Genomic DNA, 18,687 nt, shown 5'->3' with positions numbered 1-18,687 from the left:
GAACTTCAGAAGTGCTGAAGGAGTAAACGGCAATGCAGAAACCTCCCGCGCAGGTCTCGCCTGCCACTTGGCAGCGCTTGCCCCGTGGCCGGCAGCTGTGGTTTTGTTATCCAACGCACTTGTATTCTCCTGCAGCACATCTCTGACTTCGGAAAGAACAAAAGCTGTAGCTGTGCACTGGGAAGCCTCTCTGGAGCGCAGTACGTAGGAGGCAGGGCAAGCAGCGGTGCCGGGTAAATGAGGCACCGCGAGCTGCTGCAGTTTTGCCTGCAGTTCATCTTTGGCAGAGCAGGAGCAGAGGGGGATGGAGAAAGCACTGCGTGATGCGTGAAGGGCTTGCCTTCACGAGGGGCTGCTGTCTGCAAAGTCTGTCCCCTAAAGAGGGTTTGCTTGGAGCCCCTCTGCCTGTTTCACCTGCCTTTGCTCCCTCCTGGCGGGGGCGTCTCGTGTCCTGCTCTGCTCCGCTCCAACCCCTGTCTTGCTTCGCTTGCGCTGTCTTCAGGTTCTTCCTCACTCTGCAGCATTAGAGACATGCCCGGAGCAGCACCCTCTGGCAAGTGGCAGGCACTCCATCACACCAGTGTGGTTGGAGGGGTTGGATCCGCGGCGTGGGAGACTCCGCTCTCCCATCCTGCGCGGGGCTGTTAGCAGAGCGGAGCCACCGGAGGCCATTAGTATGCAGAGCTGGCAGCTTGCTGGTGGGTGTGGAAGCCCACACAGCCTTTATTTTTGTTGCCTGTATCACATGAACGCCACAAAGACAGATGATGCTATCGCATCGGTCCCTCCTAGCTATTTCTGCATCGATCTCCGGGTGTGTGCCGCTGAGCCTCCTCACTGCCCCACGGGTCCCGGTGAGCGTGGCAGGGCTCCGGCTGCTCCGCGTGCCCCTTGCCGTGCCCGTGGGGTTTGGTTGGGTGCTCCTCACAGGCACCTCCAGCTCCATGGAGGCTGATGGGGACTGGCCAGTTCTCAGAAGCCCCCTCTTATCTCTAGAGATGTTTTGTTTTGTTTTCTTTTTCTTGGGGGGTGGGGGGGAGGAATTGTGTGAAGATGACAGCGTTTATTTTGTCAATTAAAGAGTCCTACTGGCTTTGAAGGCCTCCCAAATGTAGGTCATTTATCCCTTTGTACTTTTACATTCGTATTCATGGGCTTCTCTGACTAACATTTTATTATTTAATTTTAAAAATTGAATTTGGGGCAAATATTATTTCTGGGATGTTGTTGGCTCTTCTAATACTTATGGTCTGACCCCACTCCTGTTGTTTACCTCCTTATTGGCATAAGTGAAGTCCCCAAAGTTCAGTTTCCAGGATCCAGATTTTGCTCAAGCGCGGACCCCCTTTAGCATCTGACTCTGTGCTGTGCACTTAATGTGCCCGGCCACGTCTTGTCGCAGGCTGTACAGAGACGTAGGCTGTAATTACTTCTCCCATAGGCTGCAGGAACTATTTTTCCTCTTAATCCCACAGCAGTACTGACTCACCAGATTTCTTAGAGTAGTGATTATTCATGCCCAGGTTTAAGAATTGACATTTCTTCACGCTCTCCTTTGTTTAGCTTTGTTTTTTCACTTATTGTTTTCTTTCTGCTTGGGAGTTTGTTCTTTCTTTTCTGTGATTCCTCAAGATCTTGGTGGTTAAAACCTAGGTGAGGTCACCATGCGTGTGGACACAGGAAGGGCCCTGGGGAGTCCTTTTTCCTCCTCCCCACGGCATGCTTTTGTTCCTGTGATGTGCTCCTCTTGCACTGGGGGTGTGTGCGTATGGTGCCTGCACAGCGTTGGCCACAACAGCACTGGGGAAGGGGCACATAAAGCACTGGTTCATGTATGGGCTCTTAGGTAGATATGAGTTTTACTTCTATATCCATAGGGGAAATTATTGCTCTAGTTCTGCATGTTTGTTTTTTTTTTTTTTTTTTTTTTTTTTTATTTTTTTAAAGTTATGTGTTTGGAGAAAGGATACAGTTTGGATCCAAAGGCTGCCTTGCCTCTGAGGTGCGAGGTTGGGAAGGCGAGAGGTGAGAAATATATCTTTCTGCGCAGATGCTTTGCGTAAGGTGTAACAGTGTGGACAGGTTAGAGCAGGGTAATTGAGGAGAGATGCTTCCAACGCACTGGGTGTCACTGCTGGCACGTGTGCTTCTTTTCCTCAGCGGTTTCAGGTTCTTCCTAAAGAAAGAAGGTAATGCTGCCTTGCTTTTATTGTGAGGTTTACCGTGAAGCAGCCTAACTTAGCTGTTGCAACTTACTCATCTACCTATATATATAAAATATATATATATTTATAAATATATAATAAAAAGTAAAAGAACCCTGCGAAGGCTTGGCCACAGTCTCTTTGAGTCTGTCCCTGTGATGAGACGTGGTTGAGGGTTGTACTGTTTGGTTTTTATTTTTTACATTAGTGTCTTCAATTATTGCGGTGGTTTTTAGGTGGCATAAATAGGCTTCTGGGAATGTCGCTGGTTGTCCGTCAATGGTCAGGGATAGTGCCAGATACCAGGAGGATCTGCTGGATGTATGGGAAGCGAGGGCCTGCAATGAGGTTCTGCAAAGCAAACTCTTAACTGTCCTTTTGAAATGCATTTCAGGAGATATGTCTGAAAGTAAAGCCAAGAAGATTGAGATAAAAGACGTCGATGGGCAGACCCTGAGGAAGCTGATTGATTACATCTACACTGCTGAGATCGAGGTCACGGAAGAGAACGTGCAGGTAGGTCTGGTTCAACGGCTCCCGTGGAGACCCAAGTAAAAAGCTTGAAACTCAAAGGCACAGATCCTTCGAGGGTGAATGATCTCTTCAGGCTGCAGAAAGTAAAAGGTTCAGCTTGAAAAGAGCCACTTCCAGCCTCTGTTTAGTCTTCAGGCACTTTGCTGCTTTCCCCGCGCTTAAGTCGTGTTGCATTTAGCTTTTGTGTCGAGCTCTTATAACGAGAGTAGGCATTTGCCTTCCAAGAAGCTGTGCTGACTTGTGGGTCAGTCTGTCGAAGGTCAGAACAGACTCAAACAAGCAGTGAGTCAAATGCTTCTTTTAAGGTCACGGCCGAGGAATCTGGCTGTTAGTCTTTAAATCCTTCTGGGTAGTTTGAGTTGTTTGGCAGAGCTTTGAGTGGGATATATTGCTCAAATGAGGGCATTCTTCCTTTTTTTGTGTGTGTGTGTGTGTGTGTGTGTGTGCACTCCATCTTGAGGTTCTTTGTGGTAAATATTTGCCTAGAAGTGGAAAGAGTAATTGAAAGGCAGCCTACAGATAAAGCAGGATGCTCAGGAAGAGAGTGTTTCGTTGTGTCACGTGGCTGTGGCTGCTGGTAAAGCTTTTTCTTTGACTCTACTTGTATTTGTGGTAAGAAAACGGCTGTGCACTTAGTCACTGATTTCTGGAAGGGATGCTGGGAGCTTGTGTGTGGACACGCTTTTCGGTTGGTCTCCGTTTTTGTTTGCGAGTGGCTGTTTGAGTTTGTTGTCTTCCTCTGTGATGCTGGGCAGGGTAACGAGTCTGGGTCCGTGATGCTGGAGAGAGGGGCAATCCTGCTGTGTGCTTTGTGTTGACCTAATTAAGATGGCAAAATTAGCCTGGTTCTGCTTGAAATGAGGTTCTTGCTGTGGGTGGGACATGTTTTTGATTTTGTGTTCCTGTCCCTCAGGGAGGACACAAGTTCTTTCTGTCCTGTAGCATGTTGCTCTTCCTGCAGGAACTTTGGACAAAATCCTGAGCTACATCTGCTTTTTGCCGTCCATCATGGTCCAAGTCTGTGGGAGCCTTTTCTTGCCCCTTCTGCCCCACAGTTTTGCAAACTCAACTTTCTGGCATGCTCTCAGTTGTCACATCAGTAGAAGCGTGGACCCCGGTTGCCCTGCGGTGAGGCTGTGCAAGCCAGGCTGCCGGGGACCGGCGGTGAGGGGACCTTCAAGGTGCCGTTACGGCAAAGAAGCTGAGGCTCAGAGCCAGCTCTGGGTCGCTTGGGCCGGCTCTCTGCTGTGTAGACAGTCTATAGTCAAGGTCATAAGGAGCTGCATTACATTACTTCAGTAATACATACAGTGGGGGGGAGGAGGAGTTCCTTGGACCTCTGGGATCTTCCATTGCTGGAGGGAAAACAACATTTACGCGCTCTTAGGCTGGTCCCTCTGCCTGTGGGAAACGTGAAGACTGTATCCGTGTGCTTTCTGAAACGTATGCTTTCCTGCCGTGCTGCTGGTCGTTAGGTGGCCCAGAAGCACCCACTCGGCACGTGGGATGTGCTGAGCTGGGGATGCCATCTGGTGTGCTGGCCCCAGCCAGCCTGCCTTGAATGAAGCTTGCTTGAGGTGCCGACGCGTGCTCTGGCGCTTTTCCCGTGGGAGCGTTTCGGCGCTCGAGTACGGCTGCAGCTGGGTGTAAGCAGCGCCGTGGGAGCTGGAGCAGGAGCAGGAGCAGGCTGGAGAGCCCGCTCGGTCCCGCGCTGCCTCGGCAGCACGGACCTGCCCCGAAGGTCTGTGAAGATGTCCAGATGTTACCTTTTCGGAGCAAATGGAATGCTATCTTTTTTAGTAAAACCTAATCAAAGCCTGCCTTGTGATGGCCTAGGGATTGCAAAGAGTTAAAGTGAGAGCCCTGTCTACATTTTTGCTCCCGTCTCTCTGACAGTAGGGTCAAAAAATACATGTTTGATGTATACTAAGGTTTGGGGATTAAGTTCTTTCCTGATCTAATAAAGCAGGTCCTTTTTCTACATGATTTATTTAAATAACAACCCCGTGAATAACTTTTTAGGCTGGAGGTAAATTAATTCATGGGAGCTGAGAAACGAAGCTGATCTGAAGCAGGAGTGACTGACTAGTTTAAATTTTATTATGTGTTAAAAACACCCACGTTGGAAATGTTTTATGGAATTTATTCTCATCTTGTGAGGAAACCAATAGAAAGTTTAAAGAGAATTTTCCGTCCTGTCTCTGGGTGTTTTACTCCTGAGCAGAATGCCATAAATAGGTTAATATTCACCTGCAGCCACAGGAAGAAAAGTTTACAGAAAAGAATATTATGTGATTCGTCGGAAATGTTCACATCAGTGAAGGCAAACAAGATGAACAGCAAAGTATTAAGCTCCTTGCAGTCTCTGGTTTGGGTTAGCAATGTCAGTTTTAAGAAGAAGCGGGCAGGTTTAGTCCTGTACGTTGTCACATCCTCCTGCGGCACAGCTCGGTGTCAGCCATCCGGCTGGAAGGGTGCCTCGGTAGCATCGGTCTGCATTGTTTCAGCGATGCTCCTTCACAGCCTTGTTTGAGCATGGTGAGACTTTCTCTTTGCCCAGCAGGAATCTTCCGAGGACTTCTATTGTCATATCACGAGCTCTAATTTTCTAGCGGGGTGATGGTGTGTTTTAAAGGGGTTTTGTGCAGTTGGACACAATTTTTTTTTTTTTTCAGGCTTCCTCAACAGCTAGAAGGAGCAATTTCTGGGTATAGGTGCCAGGTAATTTCATTGTAGAAACTACAAGGAAAAAAGATCGCTAAGTGGCATTAACTGAACAGATGCAGCCAAGCTACCAAAACACATGAATAAATTAAAAGACAAGTTCTTGTCAGTGAGCAAAATAAAATGAGAGCAGAATTAAAACGAGAAAAAGCTGGAGCAGCAAAGGTAACACGGGAGTGCAGGATTCGTCGGAATTCGTGCGTTCTCAAGTCTGCCCAAGTGCTGAGTGGTGCCCAGTGCTTCACAACAACAAGCCCTTTTACAGTATTTTCGTTGTTTCTTTCCTAATAGAAACTTTTTTTTTGTTTTTTATAGGCCTGGTGTGGTGTTCAGGAAGTGAGACTGTTTATCTAAGTATGTATTTTTGTAGCTGATTGTCATTTCATTGCACAAAGTGTTTGTTTTGTGTGGGTTTTTTTTTTGTTTTTTTTTTTTTTTAAAGTAAGGAAGGATGTGTGTAGAAGAGGCTGAGCCTGTACAGTCAGTTCCAGTCATCATCTACGTAGTGAATTACTGGGGCTTGAAGGGGAATTTCAGTCCACCTTAGTTCCATGAGGGAGAGCACTGAGCCCATGTGGGAGCAAATACTCTTTTCGAACTCCGTTGGGGGTACGTGGGTGAGAACTGGCCCGACAAATGCGGTCCTGCTTCATGCCTTGGCTCCTCAGAGTGAGATTTCAAGGCAATAGAGGTGCAGTAGTAGGAAGGCTCAGGGATGATGGATGATAGAGAGGCTTCTGTGCCGAGCAGTGTTTTGCCTCTGAACGTGCATTTGGGATTTAACCTCCCACTTGTTTGGAAGGCATGGAAGAATTTCTGTCGTCTTTGCGGTTATGTTGTAGTCTCAGGAAAACCCATCCTGGGATTCTGTCTCCACTGCCTTCTGTTCTTCCCGCTCTGTTGCACCCGTGTCAAGGTTAGTTGTAAAGACATCTGATTCATATGCATGAGAAAAAGATTTCGTTAATTTGAAGGCAGACCTTGATAAATTTATTTGGAAGAAAGTTGTGCTGTACAGTTTATGTAAAAGTGAGGAAAACTAGAGTGAGTGACTTGAGGAAGTTCACAGGTGCTTATGTGCTGCCCTGGTTGGCTTCAGTGGAAACCACGTGCACATGTCAAACAGAGCACAGGGCCTGCTGCTCCATACCCGTACGGAATAGCTGCCCGGTTTAGCCTATCAGTTCCCTGAATTTTTCAGTTAGGTCTTGATTTTGCAGCTGAACGGGCTGCGTTGCTGCTTGCTTTCCAACACTCGTCTCCAACCTGCCAGCTCGGTGAAGAGTGATGGGAGCAAAGTCAGCGATGGAGAAGAGGATCAACGTGGTGTCCTTGAGCAGAGCTGAATGAAGAGGAGATCTGGGAGGAGGCTTTTCGTTCTCCTGGGCGGTCCTGTGAAGACACCTGGACCTCTGGCTCTAGACAGCAAATATAGTCCCTCTTCAGTGTGTCCCACCCATCCTTACTGGTGGCACTTAATTATTTGCAGGCAGCCTGTGAATTACCCTCCCAGTTAAGGAAGTTATTACCATTAGGGTTGTAATGATTCCCTGGGAAAAGCGCTGATTAATCTGATCTCACAATTAAATTCCTACGAATGAGGTGCAGCGTACCACATGTGACGTGTCCTTGTATACTACCATAGTTCAAGACACGGCTGATAGAGAGAGAAGAGCGAAGAGGTGTCTGGAAATCGGCTGTCTGGAGGAAATAGATGTGGAAACTGACAACTTTGCAGACATAGTAATTGTAATAAAAAATGGCTTGAGAAAGGAGGAAAAAAAAGCTTTGCTAGAAGCTGTAGCATTTCCTTTTCAGAAGTGTGCTTCTGCACCTCGGCTCTCTCTGGGGACTTACGACTTCACAGCAAAGGAAGGACAGTGTCTGTGGCAGATGTAGTTTTGATGATAAAGGGGTGATAAGTGGGTCAGTTCATCTCCCTTCCCCCTGTTCACTCCAAAAGCTGCAACTGCCTGGAGCGAGCAGAGAGTCTTTCCGCTCAGCTTTAGCAGATGCAATAAATCATAGAATCATAGAATGGTTTAGGTTGGGAGGGACCTTTGAAGATCATCAAGTTCCAACTCCCCTGCCCTGGGCAGGGACACCTCCCACTAGACCAAGTTGCTCAAAGCCCCGTCCAACCTGGCCTTGAACACCTCAGGGATATCTTCCTCCCTGGAGCAAAAGCTCCTTGCCTTGCATTGCCCTCCTGGGGTGCTGGAGAGCCCCGATCAACAGCAGGGCTGACTTCTCCGGGCTGTTAGAGCGGTTGGGTTGAGGGCCCTTCCTAGGCCTACGGAAAGTCTTTTAGATTGGATTGGCCTAATAGAAAGCTGAGGAGAAACTTGGGGATGTGGCACCAGAGGACTATGCTGTGTCTGATGGATGTGTTTCCACATTTTTATCCCACTGGTTAACCAAGGGATGGTGTATCTGCTCTGTGCGGTGAAGTTGCAGAAGATCGGTCAGGAGGGAAGTTGGCAGCTGCTCCCCTGTTTTCCCTCTCACTGCTATATCCCTTCTTCTGCTTCTGCAGAGGTTTTGTGGCTCTGTGATCCCGCTGCACATGCCTCTGCCTTGGCTATTTCACCCCTGGTGAGTATTTAAGTAGAAGCACCATTGTTCACCCTCAGCACTGCCTGGTAGCAGTTGGGGAGTGATAAAGCCTAATTGCCTTCCTCACACTGAAAAGCCACATTACAGTAATGTAGTTTTATCTCCATTACTTGTGCAGTTTTAGAGGTGTTCAGGTAAAACCAAGTATTTAACCTGCCTTGCAAATGCAAGATCTGCTTGTCTCTGTGGTCGCGGATTCCCCGGGGAGGGTGCTTGGGAGCCGTCTCCTGGTTGGGCAGATGTGCAGTCCCAGCTGTGGCCTTGGATGTGCTGCTGAGGATTACAACCGGTACCCTTATTTGGCTTCCAATTTGACTAAATTCTCCAAGCAGCTTATAAGCTTTAATATATCCCCTGCCTTGGGGAAATGCTCCTCTCCCAGTTGTGCAGAGGAGGAATGGCGTAGATTAACTCTCAGCCAAGGTTACCTGGAAGGCTGTGGCAGAGCAGGGAACTAACCCCAGTCTCTGAAGTCCAGCGTTAGTGCCCTGCCTGTTGAATGAACCTTACAGCAACACAGAGCACTTTTGGCTGAAAGATGTTTCTAGTTCAGAGACATCAAAGGTTTATGGAAGTATTTAATTGCACAGGCAATGTCCTGTAAAACCCAAGATTGGTACAGAGTCTGTAGAGTGAGAGCACAGCTGGAGAACTAGATGGTTATGGGGGGGTTGTATATATAAACACACACCATAGATGAGGTTCTGGACATAATTTATGTAGCAAAGTCGTCAGTCTCAGTAGTAATGGCAGGTAATTTTGATATAGTTTCAAAAGACGATTGGATTCTGGTATGGGGCTGACCTGGTAGAGAAGCCAGCTCTCTGTAAATCGTTCACAGTGGTTCAAACATTAAAAACCAGATCCAAGTGAGTAACTTGCCTGGATATTAACGGGGCTGCAGTTTGGTCCTGCCGCATGTTTAGGCAGGGCATTTCCTCCTGTTATTTCGAAAGGAAACAGACTTTGTGCTAGCGGATATCCTTTGCTTGCTTTTCACCTTCCCTGGTAAAAACAAGATGAGTGGCGAGATGTTCAGCTGGGAAGTAAGAAAGAGAAAATCCACTCATCCCTTGATAGGCTATTTATATCCTGCTTCTAAAAAGTATTATATGATATTGCTCCTTTCCCAATAACTGCGGTGGGGTAAGGCTCCTTCTGCGCTGCCCTGGCAAGCCAGCGCGGGGCTGCAACAGCAGCACGAGGATGTCCTGGGGGCTGCAGCACGTGGGTATGAGTGATGGCAGTGAGTACCCTCTGTTTTAGAGGCAATATCCCAAAACCCTCGCGGTAAGCAGCCCGTCTGGCTTTGCAGGCGTGCCCACTGGGTGGAGGGGAGTGAATGGGGGGCGCTCTGGCTGGTATATGGCCAGAGAGTGTTTGCAGGGAGTCTGACTGCTTTACCCGCCACCCTTATGCAAGTCAGGCGCTCGCCTTTCTGCTGATATGAGGAGATGGTTCAGCTAGATAGAAAGTGATTTGCACCTAGGTTTCAGAAATGCAAGAGCGTTGCTAACTTGATCTAATCAAAACCACAAACTGATCTCCCCCTGGCATCAAGAGGCTTGGGCCAAAATGAGCTCCTGGGTTAATTGATTTTTTTTTAATTTTTTTTTTATTGTTGCCTGTTGGGATATCTGCTTGGCAGCAGTCAGACACCGTACAGCTGGGCTGGAGCTGGAATGCATCAGTGGCTTAGAGAAGACCTGGGGCAAGCTCCAAGTGTCCTGCGCCGATGTGGAATGGCACTGTGGGGGCAGGCGGGCAGGGGCAGGGAGGGGACATCTTTTTCCCTTCTCCGCCATCAAGATCCAGGGAGGTGAATGCTGTTAACCTGTTTGTTTTGTTTAACAGCCACTTGGGGTTTTTTTTTGAGTTGGAAATAATTTTCCGGAAATCTGTGCTCAGATGGTGAGCACAGATGCCCGGTTGGAAGGACATGTGTGAAGCAGCAGAGCTACAGAAGAGCTGGGATAAGACACGTCTGCAGTTGCTGTACGACATAAGAAAGGAAATAGCTGATGTCACGGGCTGGAACATCCCAACCAACTTTATTTTCTACTTCCTGTCCCGCTCACTGGCCTCAAAGGTGGTTTTTCCACAAAATGTCACATTCCTGATCCACTTTTGTCTCTTTTTTTCTGCACTCAGTTTTGTAGATACAAAGCAGTACCTCATTTTCAGATGCAGTCATGAACCATAAGTGTCCACAGCATTTGGTGTGAGTGAAAATGAGGGCTGTTGATGTGAACAGTTGGCCCCAACTTTCCTGAGAGCCATGTGGTCACCCAAACCTGAGCTTCTGTGAACTCCCTCTCTTACACAGCAGTTTGGGCACCCCGCTCACAAGCCAATATGGTTTTGTTGGAAATAAGAAAGTTCAAGATTTTCAGGACTGCGGGGCTGCTCTGGGCTTTGAATGTGATGGTAATGCATATAAATAATATAAAGCTTTTCAGAGGAAAAAAAAAAAAATCTGTGTGCAGGACCTGCCTGCAGCAAAGCCAGAAATTCAGGCGCCTCCGTGGTTGCTTGCGTTTTGTCTTCCCTTTACCCGCTTTGAGGTCTTGTGGGGAGAAGATGTGAGAAGAACTTCACTTTTAGCCCAAGACAGGATAGCGGTTTCCATCTCTCAGAGCATGGATGGGGAATCTTCTGCATACAGATGGTGCTGAAACTTTAACCTTCCCCCTCGTGCCCCACAGGGATGTGTCCCTGTCTGAAGCAGAATTGCATCTGATTTGTGCAAGCTGTGAGTCAAACTTCCTTTGTCGCTAACTCTGATTCCCCGTTCTTGCCCTTGCAGGTGCTGTTGCCAGCTGCTAGCTTACTGCAATTGATGGATGTTAGAAAAAACTGCTGTGACTTTCTTCAGTCCCAGCTGCATCCCACGAACTGCCTTGGAATCCGAGCTTTTGCCGATGTGCACGCGTGTACCGAACTGCTGCAGCAGGCGAATGCCTACGCAGGTGAGGGAAGGGTCGTCCGTTTGTTGAGTTAAACCTCCTTCCAGGTACAGCGACTCGTAGGTCGAGCAGGATCAGCACATCCTGGTTGGTATCTTCATGCTTCTAGTATTAGAACAGCAAAGGGAATTCTTTATTGGGTTGTAGACTTGTAACTTTCTGTGATGCTGCAAGTGATGAAACACGGTTTGGTCGCAGGGGAACACCTAAGGCAGTAAAAAAAACCCTGATCCTTTGGATCCCAGCCCACAAAATAGTTCCTCAGTATGTTCCTAGTAAGCTCTTTGGCTGCCTGCTCAACGGCGCAGTGTCGGTGTGGTGGTGTCCTGCCCACGTATGCTGCCCCGTGCGAGCAGTAGGCAGTGCTGGGGATTTGTGCATTCTTGGAATAAATGGTACTGGGCAAAATTAAGTCTTGTGGGAGGGAGTGGAAACACTCAGCTTAAATTGTCACGCAGTTTGAGCCTCTGATCCGTGGAGCAATGGCCGTTTACCCCAAAGGTGGATAGACTCCGGTTTCCTTGAGAGTGGATGCGTTTGGTTGCAGTAAGTAGGTGCGGGCAATGGCTTTCAGCATTTCTCCTCTACATTGTAAACGTAAAGCTGTTCCAAGTGGCCCCATGCTCTTAACTCCCCAGCACTTTCCAGTCTCCTCCGGCAGAGTTGCCCTTGACCTCTGCTTGAGAGAAGCTGGTAGTTTTCTCTACTCAGTTTGTTTTTCTGCTTTTCTGTCTATTTGTATAGGGGAAAATACACCTGCTGTCTCCCAGAGCACCTGCTCTGTCCTGCAACGTTTTCCTTGGTATGGTTTTGTCCTTAATTGGACCATAAGTAGGCTCAGTGGAATAAAAATGTGCCCACCGAGTCCTCCCTTATTCTCCTGCAAATAAAAGTCAAACCTTTTCAGCTGCTCTGGCTGTATTATCCCCTGGAGGAAAAGGTACCCTGGAAGGAATGGTTAATTGTATAAAGGCTTGCTTGTAATATCTCATTATCCTTGCTTCCAGGCCCTGTTTAATCTTTAACTCAACAAGCAGTGCATTCACTGTATATTTATTTGGTTGTTTGGCAATTAGAAAGTCTGCTTTGTTGTTTTATTGGCCTTCATAAGTCCCAGTTAGTACAACAGCCCATGTAATGTTAATGGAACTCCATTAATAAAAATGCCATTAACATTCTTTTCACTATGTTGTTTATGTAACAGTGTTAAACCAAGACAGAAGTCTCCAAGCTCAAGAGTCCGTGAGTGCATGAGCTCAGTTACTTGAAAAATGCTTCGTTCTGTCCAATGGATAACTTTAGTAGGTGGAGGAGACTTCTCTATGCAGGCACATGTTACTTTATTAAAATCAGTAAATATTTTTACTTGCTTCCAACTAATAACAAGAGATCAAATATCTTTCCACTGCCAGATGCCAGTTCAGAATGAATAGGTGATTGTGTCCAAAAGTCAGAGTGCATCCAGATTACTGTGTGGGGAGCATTTCCTGCTTCTCAAGTAGTTAAGGCCAGAAGAGTTCATTAGATCTTCTATATGATTTCCAGCATAACAGTCTTGAGCTTTATCCAGATACTGCTGGTTTTAGTCAGAACCTTTGGCTTAGCTGCGGTGTTTTGGTCCCCGTTAGACCAAGAGGGGTCCGTGGTTGGGGAAGCCCTCTGCAGCACCAGCACTGGTGAGGAGTTGCCCAGGTGCGATCTCCAAGGAGCTCCTCTCTGGAAGTGATGCCAGCTTGTGTCCCTGGAGTGCTGCTTTTTGGCAGGCAAAGTCCTTTGCAGAGGTGACAACCAGAGGCAGATCTTGCTGTGGAGGGAGCTCTTTGGATACTTGCGTCTGAGCTTCTCAAAGCTAAAGGGACTAGAGCTTGAAAAAACCTACTTCAGATGAAGTGTCTGAGATTCATATTTCCGTATTTCAGTCAAAGATAAATGGGACTCGCCAAATGGCAGGTGAGATTAAAGTGGCATGTATACGTAACAAGTGCTTGCAAAACTAAACTTGTCTGCAACTGGCTAACAATGGTTTTGACCTAGAAATTATTTTTTAGGAAGTAATTCTTTGCTAGTGCCCTTTGGCTCGATGTAAAGCTCGACAGATTTGATGATCCTTTTTGGACCTGTATTGCAATTGGTCCTAATTCTTCCAGTTTGGGATTATAAGTAGTGATGTGTATTTTTATTTTTTTTCAAGTGGCTCCCAAAGTTACAGCATGGAGGGATTTGGAGGCAAAAAGGGAGAAAAAGAAATTTGTACAATTGCAGACTTAAGTGGAAAGGGGCAAGGCTGCTGGGGAAGGTGGGTGATGAGAGTTTAGGCCAGGAGAAAGGTTAAATTTACACATTTTTGGGGAAAGAAGTAAAAGGTGGAAGGAGAGGAGAGCTGATCCCACGTGCATGCATGGGATGAGCATCTCCCCCTTGTCCATCTCCCTGAGTGTCCCCTTGCACATACAGATTCAGCTGGATGCCCTGGGATGGAATCATAGAATGGTTCGGGTGGGAAAGGACCTTGAAGAACATCGAGTTCCAACCTCCCTGCCCTGGGCAGGGACACCTCCCACTCGACCAGGTTGCTCAAAGCCCCGTCCAGCCTGGCCTTGAACACCTCCAGGGATGGGGCCTCAACAACTTCTTTGGGGATCCACACCTTGTCTGGATCCCTTACTATTTGCTGCTGAGTGTATGCACCAAACTGACTGTTTGGCTGATTGATTTTAAAGATGGGATTTCCTTTGAATACCTACAAACCTGAAGGACCCCCACTGGAGTTTCTCATCCCGGTGTTGAACAGGTCTGATTCTGTCGATCTTGTTGAAGTGGGCAAGAACTGAATCTCGAGGTGGCCGGGTTATTTATACTACTTTAGAAAGGCATTGGCACTTTTCTCAATTGCCACTTCTAATCGTATTTGCCACTGGAAGGTACTTGGTGGCTTTGCAGAAGGTTAAGTTCCCATTTAGTGTCATTTATGAAAGTGTCTTGTGGGGGTTGTGTTACTTGAAATAACATCAAATTACTTTCCCCTGCTCTGAGACTGTTTTCTTTTTCTGTTCTGCCATGCAGTCATGGCACATTGTTTGTCTCGGGTGCTCAGAGCTGTAATAGTCGCAGTTCTCTGAATGCTGTAGTCCTTCCGTTGACTTAAAGCATGGATTTCATTATAATTTTCTGTTCCCCCTTTTCATTTGTTGAACAGAGCAGCACTTTCCTGAGGTGATGCTAGGAGAAGAATTTCTTAGCCTTAGTCTGGACCAGGTTTGCAGTTTAATATCAAGTGACAAGCTCACAGTCTCCTCTGAAGAAAAGGTACAGTAAATTGTATAGCAACAGTGAATGTAAGAATGCTGGAATGTTTCTAGATGTCACATCGGGAACTGTTTTTATGTTTTGCTCTTTAGAGGCCATTTTCCAACAGAGCTCATGTGGAAAGGAAAATTAAAAATAATGTGAATCCTAAAAACACGTAAAAATGACCTTCACTTGGTTGTTTGTAGAAAGTAATGATTCTCAGATCCATATCTCTTCCTAAAGCCCTGGGGGACAGAACCAAATACCTTCCCTTTCTGGAAAACTGGGACCCTCCCATCTGCTGTTGGTGTAAAGCTCGTATTACCTGCCATAAAACCTCAAAAAAAGGTGAATTCCATTAGGCCAGTGAGGAGTATTGGCTTCTGTTGCACGTCGGTCAGAACAACTAAAGGAGGCCCGCAACCGAAAGGAAGGAAGGAAGGAAGGAAACCTTTTTTCTAGCATCATCAGTGGTTTTAATGGAAGAGAGGGAAAAAGGCACTGGTTGATGTTGTTTTGTGGCTGAAGTGTTCAGCACATCTTGTGTAGTCTGTAGTCCTGGGAAGGAGGGTGACCGGTGGTTACGGTACCTGGTGAACACCAGGTGCAGCCTCTGTCGCTGGTGGGGGCTTCTTGCGTGACCTGCAGCAGGTTTCTGGGGAGAGGTATGTGCCTCCCGTCCTTCAGCTCACCTCCGAATTGTCGCTACAGGGAGGTGGACACTTGTGGGAGGCTGCAGGAGAGCTTAAGCATTATGTGGCTCGTAAATTCAGGACCTCTGTTTCATGCCTGTGTGCCGGTGGGCTGAGGCTGGACCTGGCTGTGCTTGGTGCTGCTGGTCGTGCTGTGTGCGCACCCATCCTGCTCACCCTCTCCGGGCCGCAGGCACTGCGGGTGCTTGGGCACGTAGGGACCGTAAAGCTCGCCAGAAGACGTGCACCACGGGAGGTGCCAGTGCAGCGATGCTTCGCTCTGATCCCGAGCCAGCGAACCTGGGAGGCTTCGGGGAGCGCGTTTCCGCAGGCATGGGGTCTCGGCGGGGGGCTGCGAGGTGCCACACAGGCAGGGCCAGAAAGGGGGGGAAAAACCCCAAATGGTGTGAACTCGCAGCAGAATCGCTTTGCGCGAGCCAAGCAGCCTGCAAAGGGAAGTGCAAGTTTAGTAACCGATTTTTCCAGTTCTGCGCAGCATTGTTAAAAAGCCTTTACTGGCCTCGTGCCCAGAGAAATCAAAGTGCTCCCTCCCTCATCTGAGCTTTAGACAATCAAACCCAGTATTCCTTTAGCTGATTGTAAAAGTTGAGAAGGCAAGGCAGTGGAAGGAAACGTAAGCATAAGCTGCACGTTCAAAACAGCAGATACGAATAACAGGAGAGAGGCAGAGTATGGGGTTGGAACATAAACATGAAATATGGGCTGGAGTCCAAAGAAGTGCTGAAAATTGAGGACAGACTCTTAGGCTGCTGTTTTGTGTTAGCTTCATGACAGGGGAGCAGCTTCCCTGACCTTTATTCTTCCTACCTGCTAATGTGTGATATATATTATATATATAAAAAAATAATGCATATATATATATATTAAAAAATCTCAGAGGTAAATTGTCACAGCCAGATTTCACGAGAGGTTTCTGTTCTTATTGTGTCTCGTACATGCACTGCAGCTCGTGAGCCAGAGCGTGTCCAGCTCTGGGTCACTGGGAAGTGTTATAGCTGAGTCCTACCAGCGCCAGAAGGTAACAAGGCCAGGGAGGGACGTGTTGCCCTTTATAATGCTTCGAGACCGGGCACGCGTGCCCGAGAGCTCGTGTGTTCTCCCCTTCCTCTGCCACCCCCCAACTAATACCAATTGGCCTAATAAAATATATTCTATATCTCCACAGATTTTGGCATACTTGTATCCCTAGGCCATCAGGACTACAAAAATTGTCTGCTACCACAGAAATCTATTTCAATTGTAGAACGGTGATGGAGTTTCCCCTTTATTCAAAGATTATCCTCCTTTCTCTCCCTCTCCCCCTTGCTGTTGCCAGCCTCGGCAGTCGCAAAGCCCTTCTGGCTTAGGGCAAAGGTTTATTTTGGTCCCTGCCTGCTCTTTTTGCTCTAGCTGAATACTTTGAAGACGGTTGTATCAATGCTTTCTTTACCTGGCCTAATTGGCACTTTAATTATGACGGTGTATGCAAGCAAGGAAAAACTATAAAAAAAAAAAAAAAAATCATGTTTGTTCATATTTACTAATGATGTGTGAAATGGAGGGGCTTCCAGCCCTTGAGAAATGACTCCTTCCCGCTTGGAATAGTGACAAAAGAAGTGTTTAAGAGGGTTGGGATTTTTGGATTGGGGATTTTAAAAAGAGCCCAGTAATTGACTCATCGTCTCGTGCCACTGTCGTGCGGTAGAAGCTGATGCACAGTGTGGTCCTCACTCCTGGGACTATCTAACAACTGGATTTTTGGCTGAAGAGACTGGGAAAACATCTGGGCTTGCTCTTTGCTTAGCTAGTGTGCAGAAAGGGGATGTTCCAGGCTTTTACCCTCTACTCCGTAGAGTGGGAAACCTGCTTCTCCCAAGCTCGGGGCTGGCAGGTGCTAGCCACTCACTCAGCCTTTGCCTCTGCTCGAAATAAAGCTGTGTGGGTAACTGCTTCCTTTCATCACACCACGGCTGGAAAACCCCATCTCCTGGGGGAGCAGCAGCAGCTGCTGGGGGTCTGCGGCGGGCACGGCGTGCGGACAGAGGGCATGGCACTAGTGGAAACAGATGTGGCTTTTAAATAGAGATATTGCTGTCTTGGATTAAGATTTTTTTTTTTTTTTTTTTCTTTTTGCCCCCCTTCTCATCAAATTACGAATCAGAGCCAACAGAAGGTGCCAGAATCCGATTATTTAAAAATTTCTGTTACTTTTAGAGTAGGCACAGCAAGGTAGCACCAGTGTATGCCCAACTCAGGAGCGGTCTCCAGCACCGAGGAATTAGTTTATACCTTGTGCACATTTGCTTTATCTTCCTTTAAGACTTGTTTGCTGTCATCCCGGTCTGTCGCTGGGTATGTCCCAGTCCTGTGACCTGTTCTGTAGCTTAGCGTTTGTGCAGAAAAGGTTAATGAAAAGCGTGTTTGTTGGCTAAACATTTGCTTTATGCTCCTTTCCACACTCATTTGCAATTAAAAATCTCACAGCAGCCTCGTTTCTACTTTAAAGGCCTTGTAGCCGGAGTGAAATTGTTTGTTTGTTTATTTATTTTCATTTTAAAATACTTAAAGGGTCAGCAGTAGTTATTTTCCTCTGCGTTTGCTGAGGTCTGATTACATGGCTCCCTGTTGCGTTGCTCAAATCCTCATCACAGTGTCCTGAATTCCAAACAGTTCAGCAGGAGCGTTTGTTGGCATAGGAAATGAGGCTGGTGCTTTACGGCTTTTTTTAAAGTATATAGTTTAGCCGAAGAAGCAGAAACTCCTTTCCACTCTGCCACTCCTTTGTGGGAGGACGCGTCCGCCGGTGCCTCCTGCAAAGCCATTTGCCAGCAGCAACTGGGAACCGAGAGATGGTGCCCTCAGTTCTGGTTGATTTTGTCCGATTAGTGACCTTGGACCAAACAAAATGGTTCCTTGGGGAGCGATGGGAGGGGTGGAAAGAAGGACAAAAAATATCTGCAAATTGGCCTGACCACTTGGTGACCCCGGGTGGAGGTTGAAACCAGGGGCACGTGCTGAGCGTGCAGAGCACAGGACCAGCGATGCTTTTCGGGGGAAGCAGGGGACGTCCAGGGACCACGGGAGAGGGCTGTGCTTGGGTCCCTCGAGTAACCGGGTAGCGAGAGCACTTGGGGGAATTTTGCCTGTAGATGCGAGTTAAAGGTCTGAATTTAATTCTGACTCTGTGGGGGAACTCCACTGCAAGGACGCCAAGCCTGCTGTGCAGCATCTGGGACGGCACCAGCCCCTCTCCTTGCCGTGCCAGGTGTTTCGGGAAGCCTTTCCCACTCCCAGTGACGTTCTTAGGCCTTTCTTTTGGGAGGAGTGAGGCTCACAGTTACAGAAGCGCGTGCTTATTCATGCAGGAGCCCACAGAGGATGCTTCTGCCCGCGTCTGCTCGTGGCCCGGGGCTCTGCGCGGCTCCTGCCGCACCGGGTTGTTTGCGAGCAGTTCGTCACGGAGTCAAAGTTTGGATGCTCATCTGATCTGGTCGGATCCGGGAGTAAAACGAGGTTTTGGTTCAGAGCAGAAGTCCAGCACACTTCCCTGCAGAAGTATCTGGCTATTTTTAGCGGTGAAAGGCACGCGTGGCTGCAGGCAGGGGTTTTCCTGCGCCAGTGGGGAACTTGTCCTGCAGACTTCTTGGTTTTTGGGGGTGGGGG

The 18,687-nt window shown here is 47.7% G+C and overlaps 1 protein-coding gene across 1 annotated transcript in view; it reads left to right on the top strand.

The window, feature by feature from the left end:
• Positions 1-18,687, top strand: part of KLHL3 (kelch like family member 3) — a 39,191-nt gene that overhangs the window by 5,553 nt on the left and 14,951 nt on the right. The window contains exons 3-5 of the mRNA XM_082490136.1: positions 2,599-2,720; positions 10,885-11,047; positions 14,241-14,350. Coding sequence (XP_082346262.1) covers positions 2,599-2,720; positions 10,885-11,047; positions 14,241-14,350 — 395 coding nt within the window. The remainder of the gene's footprint in view (positions 1-2,598; positions 2,721-10,884; positions 11,048-14,240; positions 14,351-18,687) is intronic.

This window comes from Vanellus vanellus (assembly GCF_965231255.1).
Source record: "Vanellus vanellus genome assembly, chromosome: 13".
Taxonomy (NCBI): Eukaryota; Metazoa; Chordata; class Aves; order Charadriiformes; family Charadriidae; genus Vanellus; species Vanellus vanellus.
This window is presented reverse-complemented; position numbering and strand designations above follow the sequence as displayed.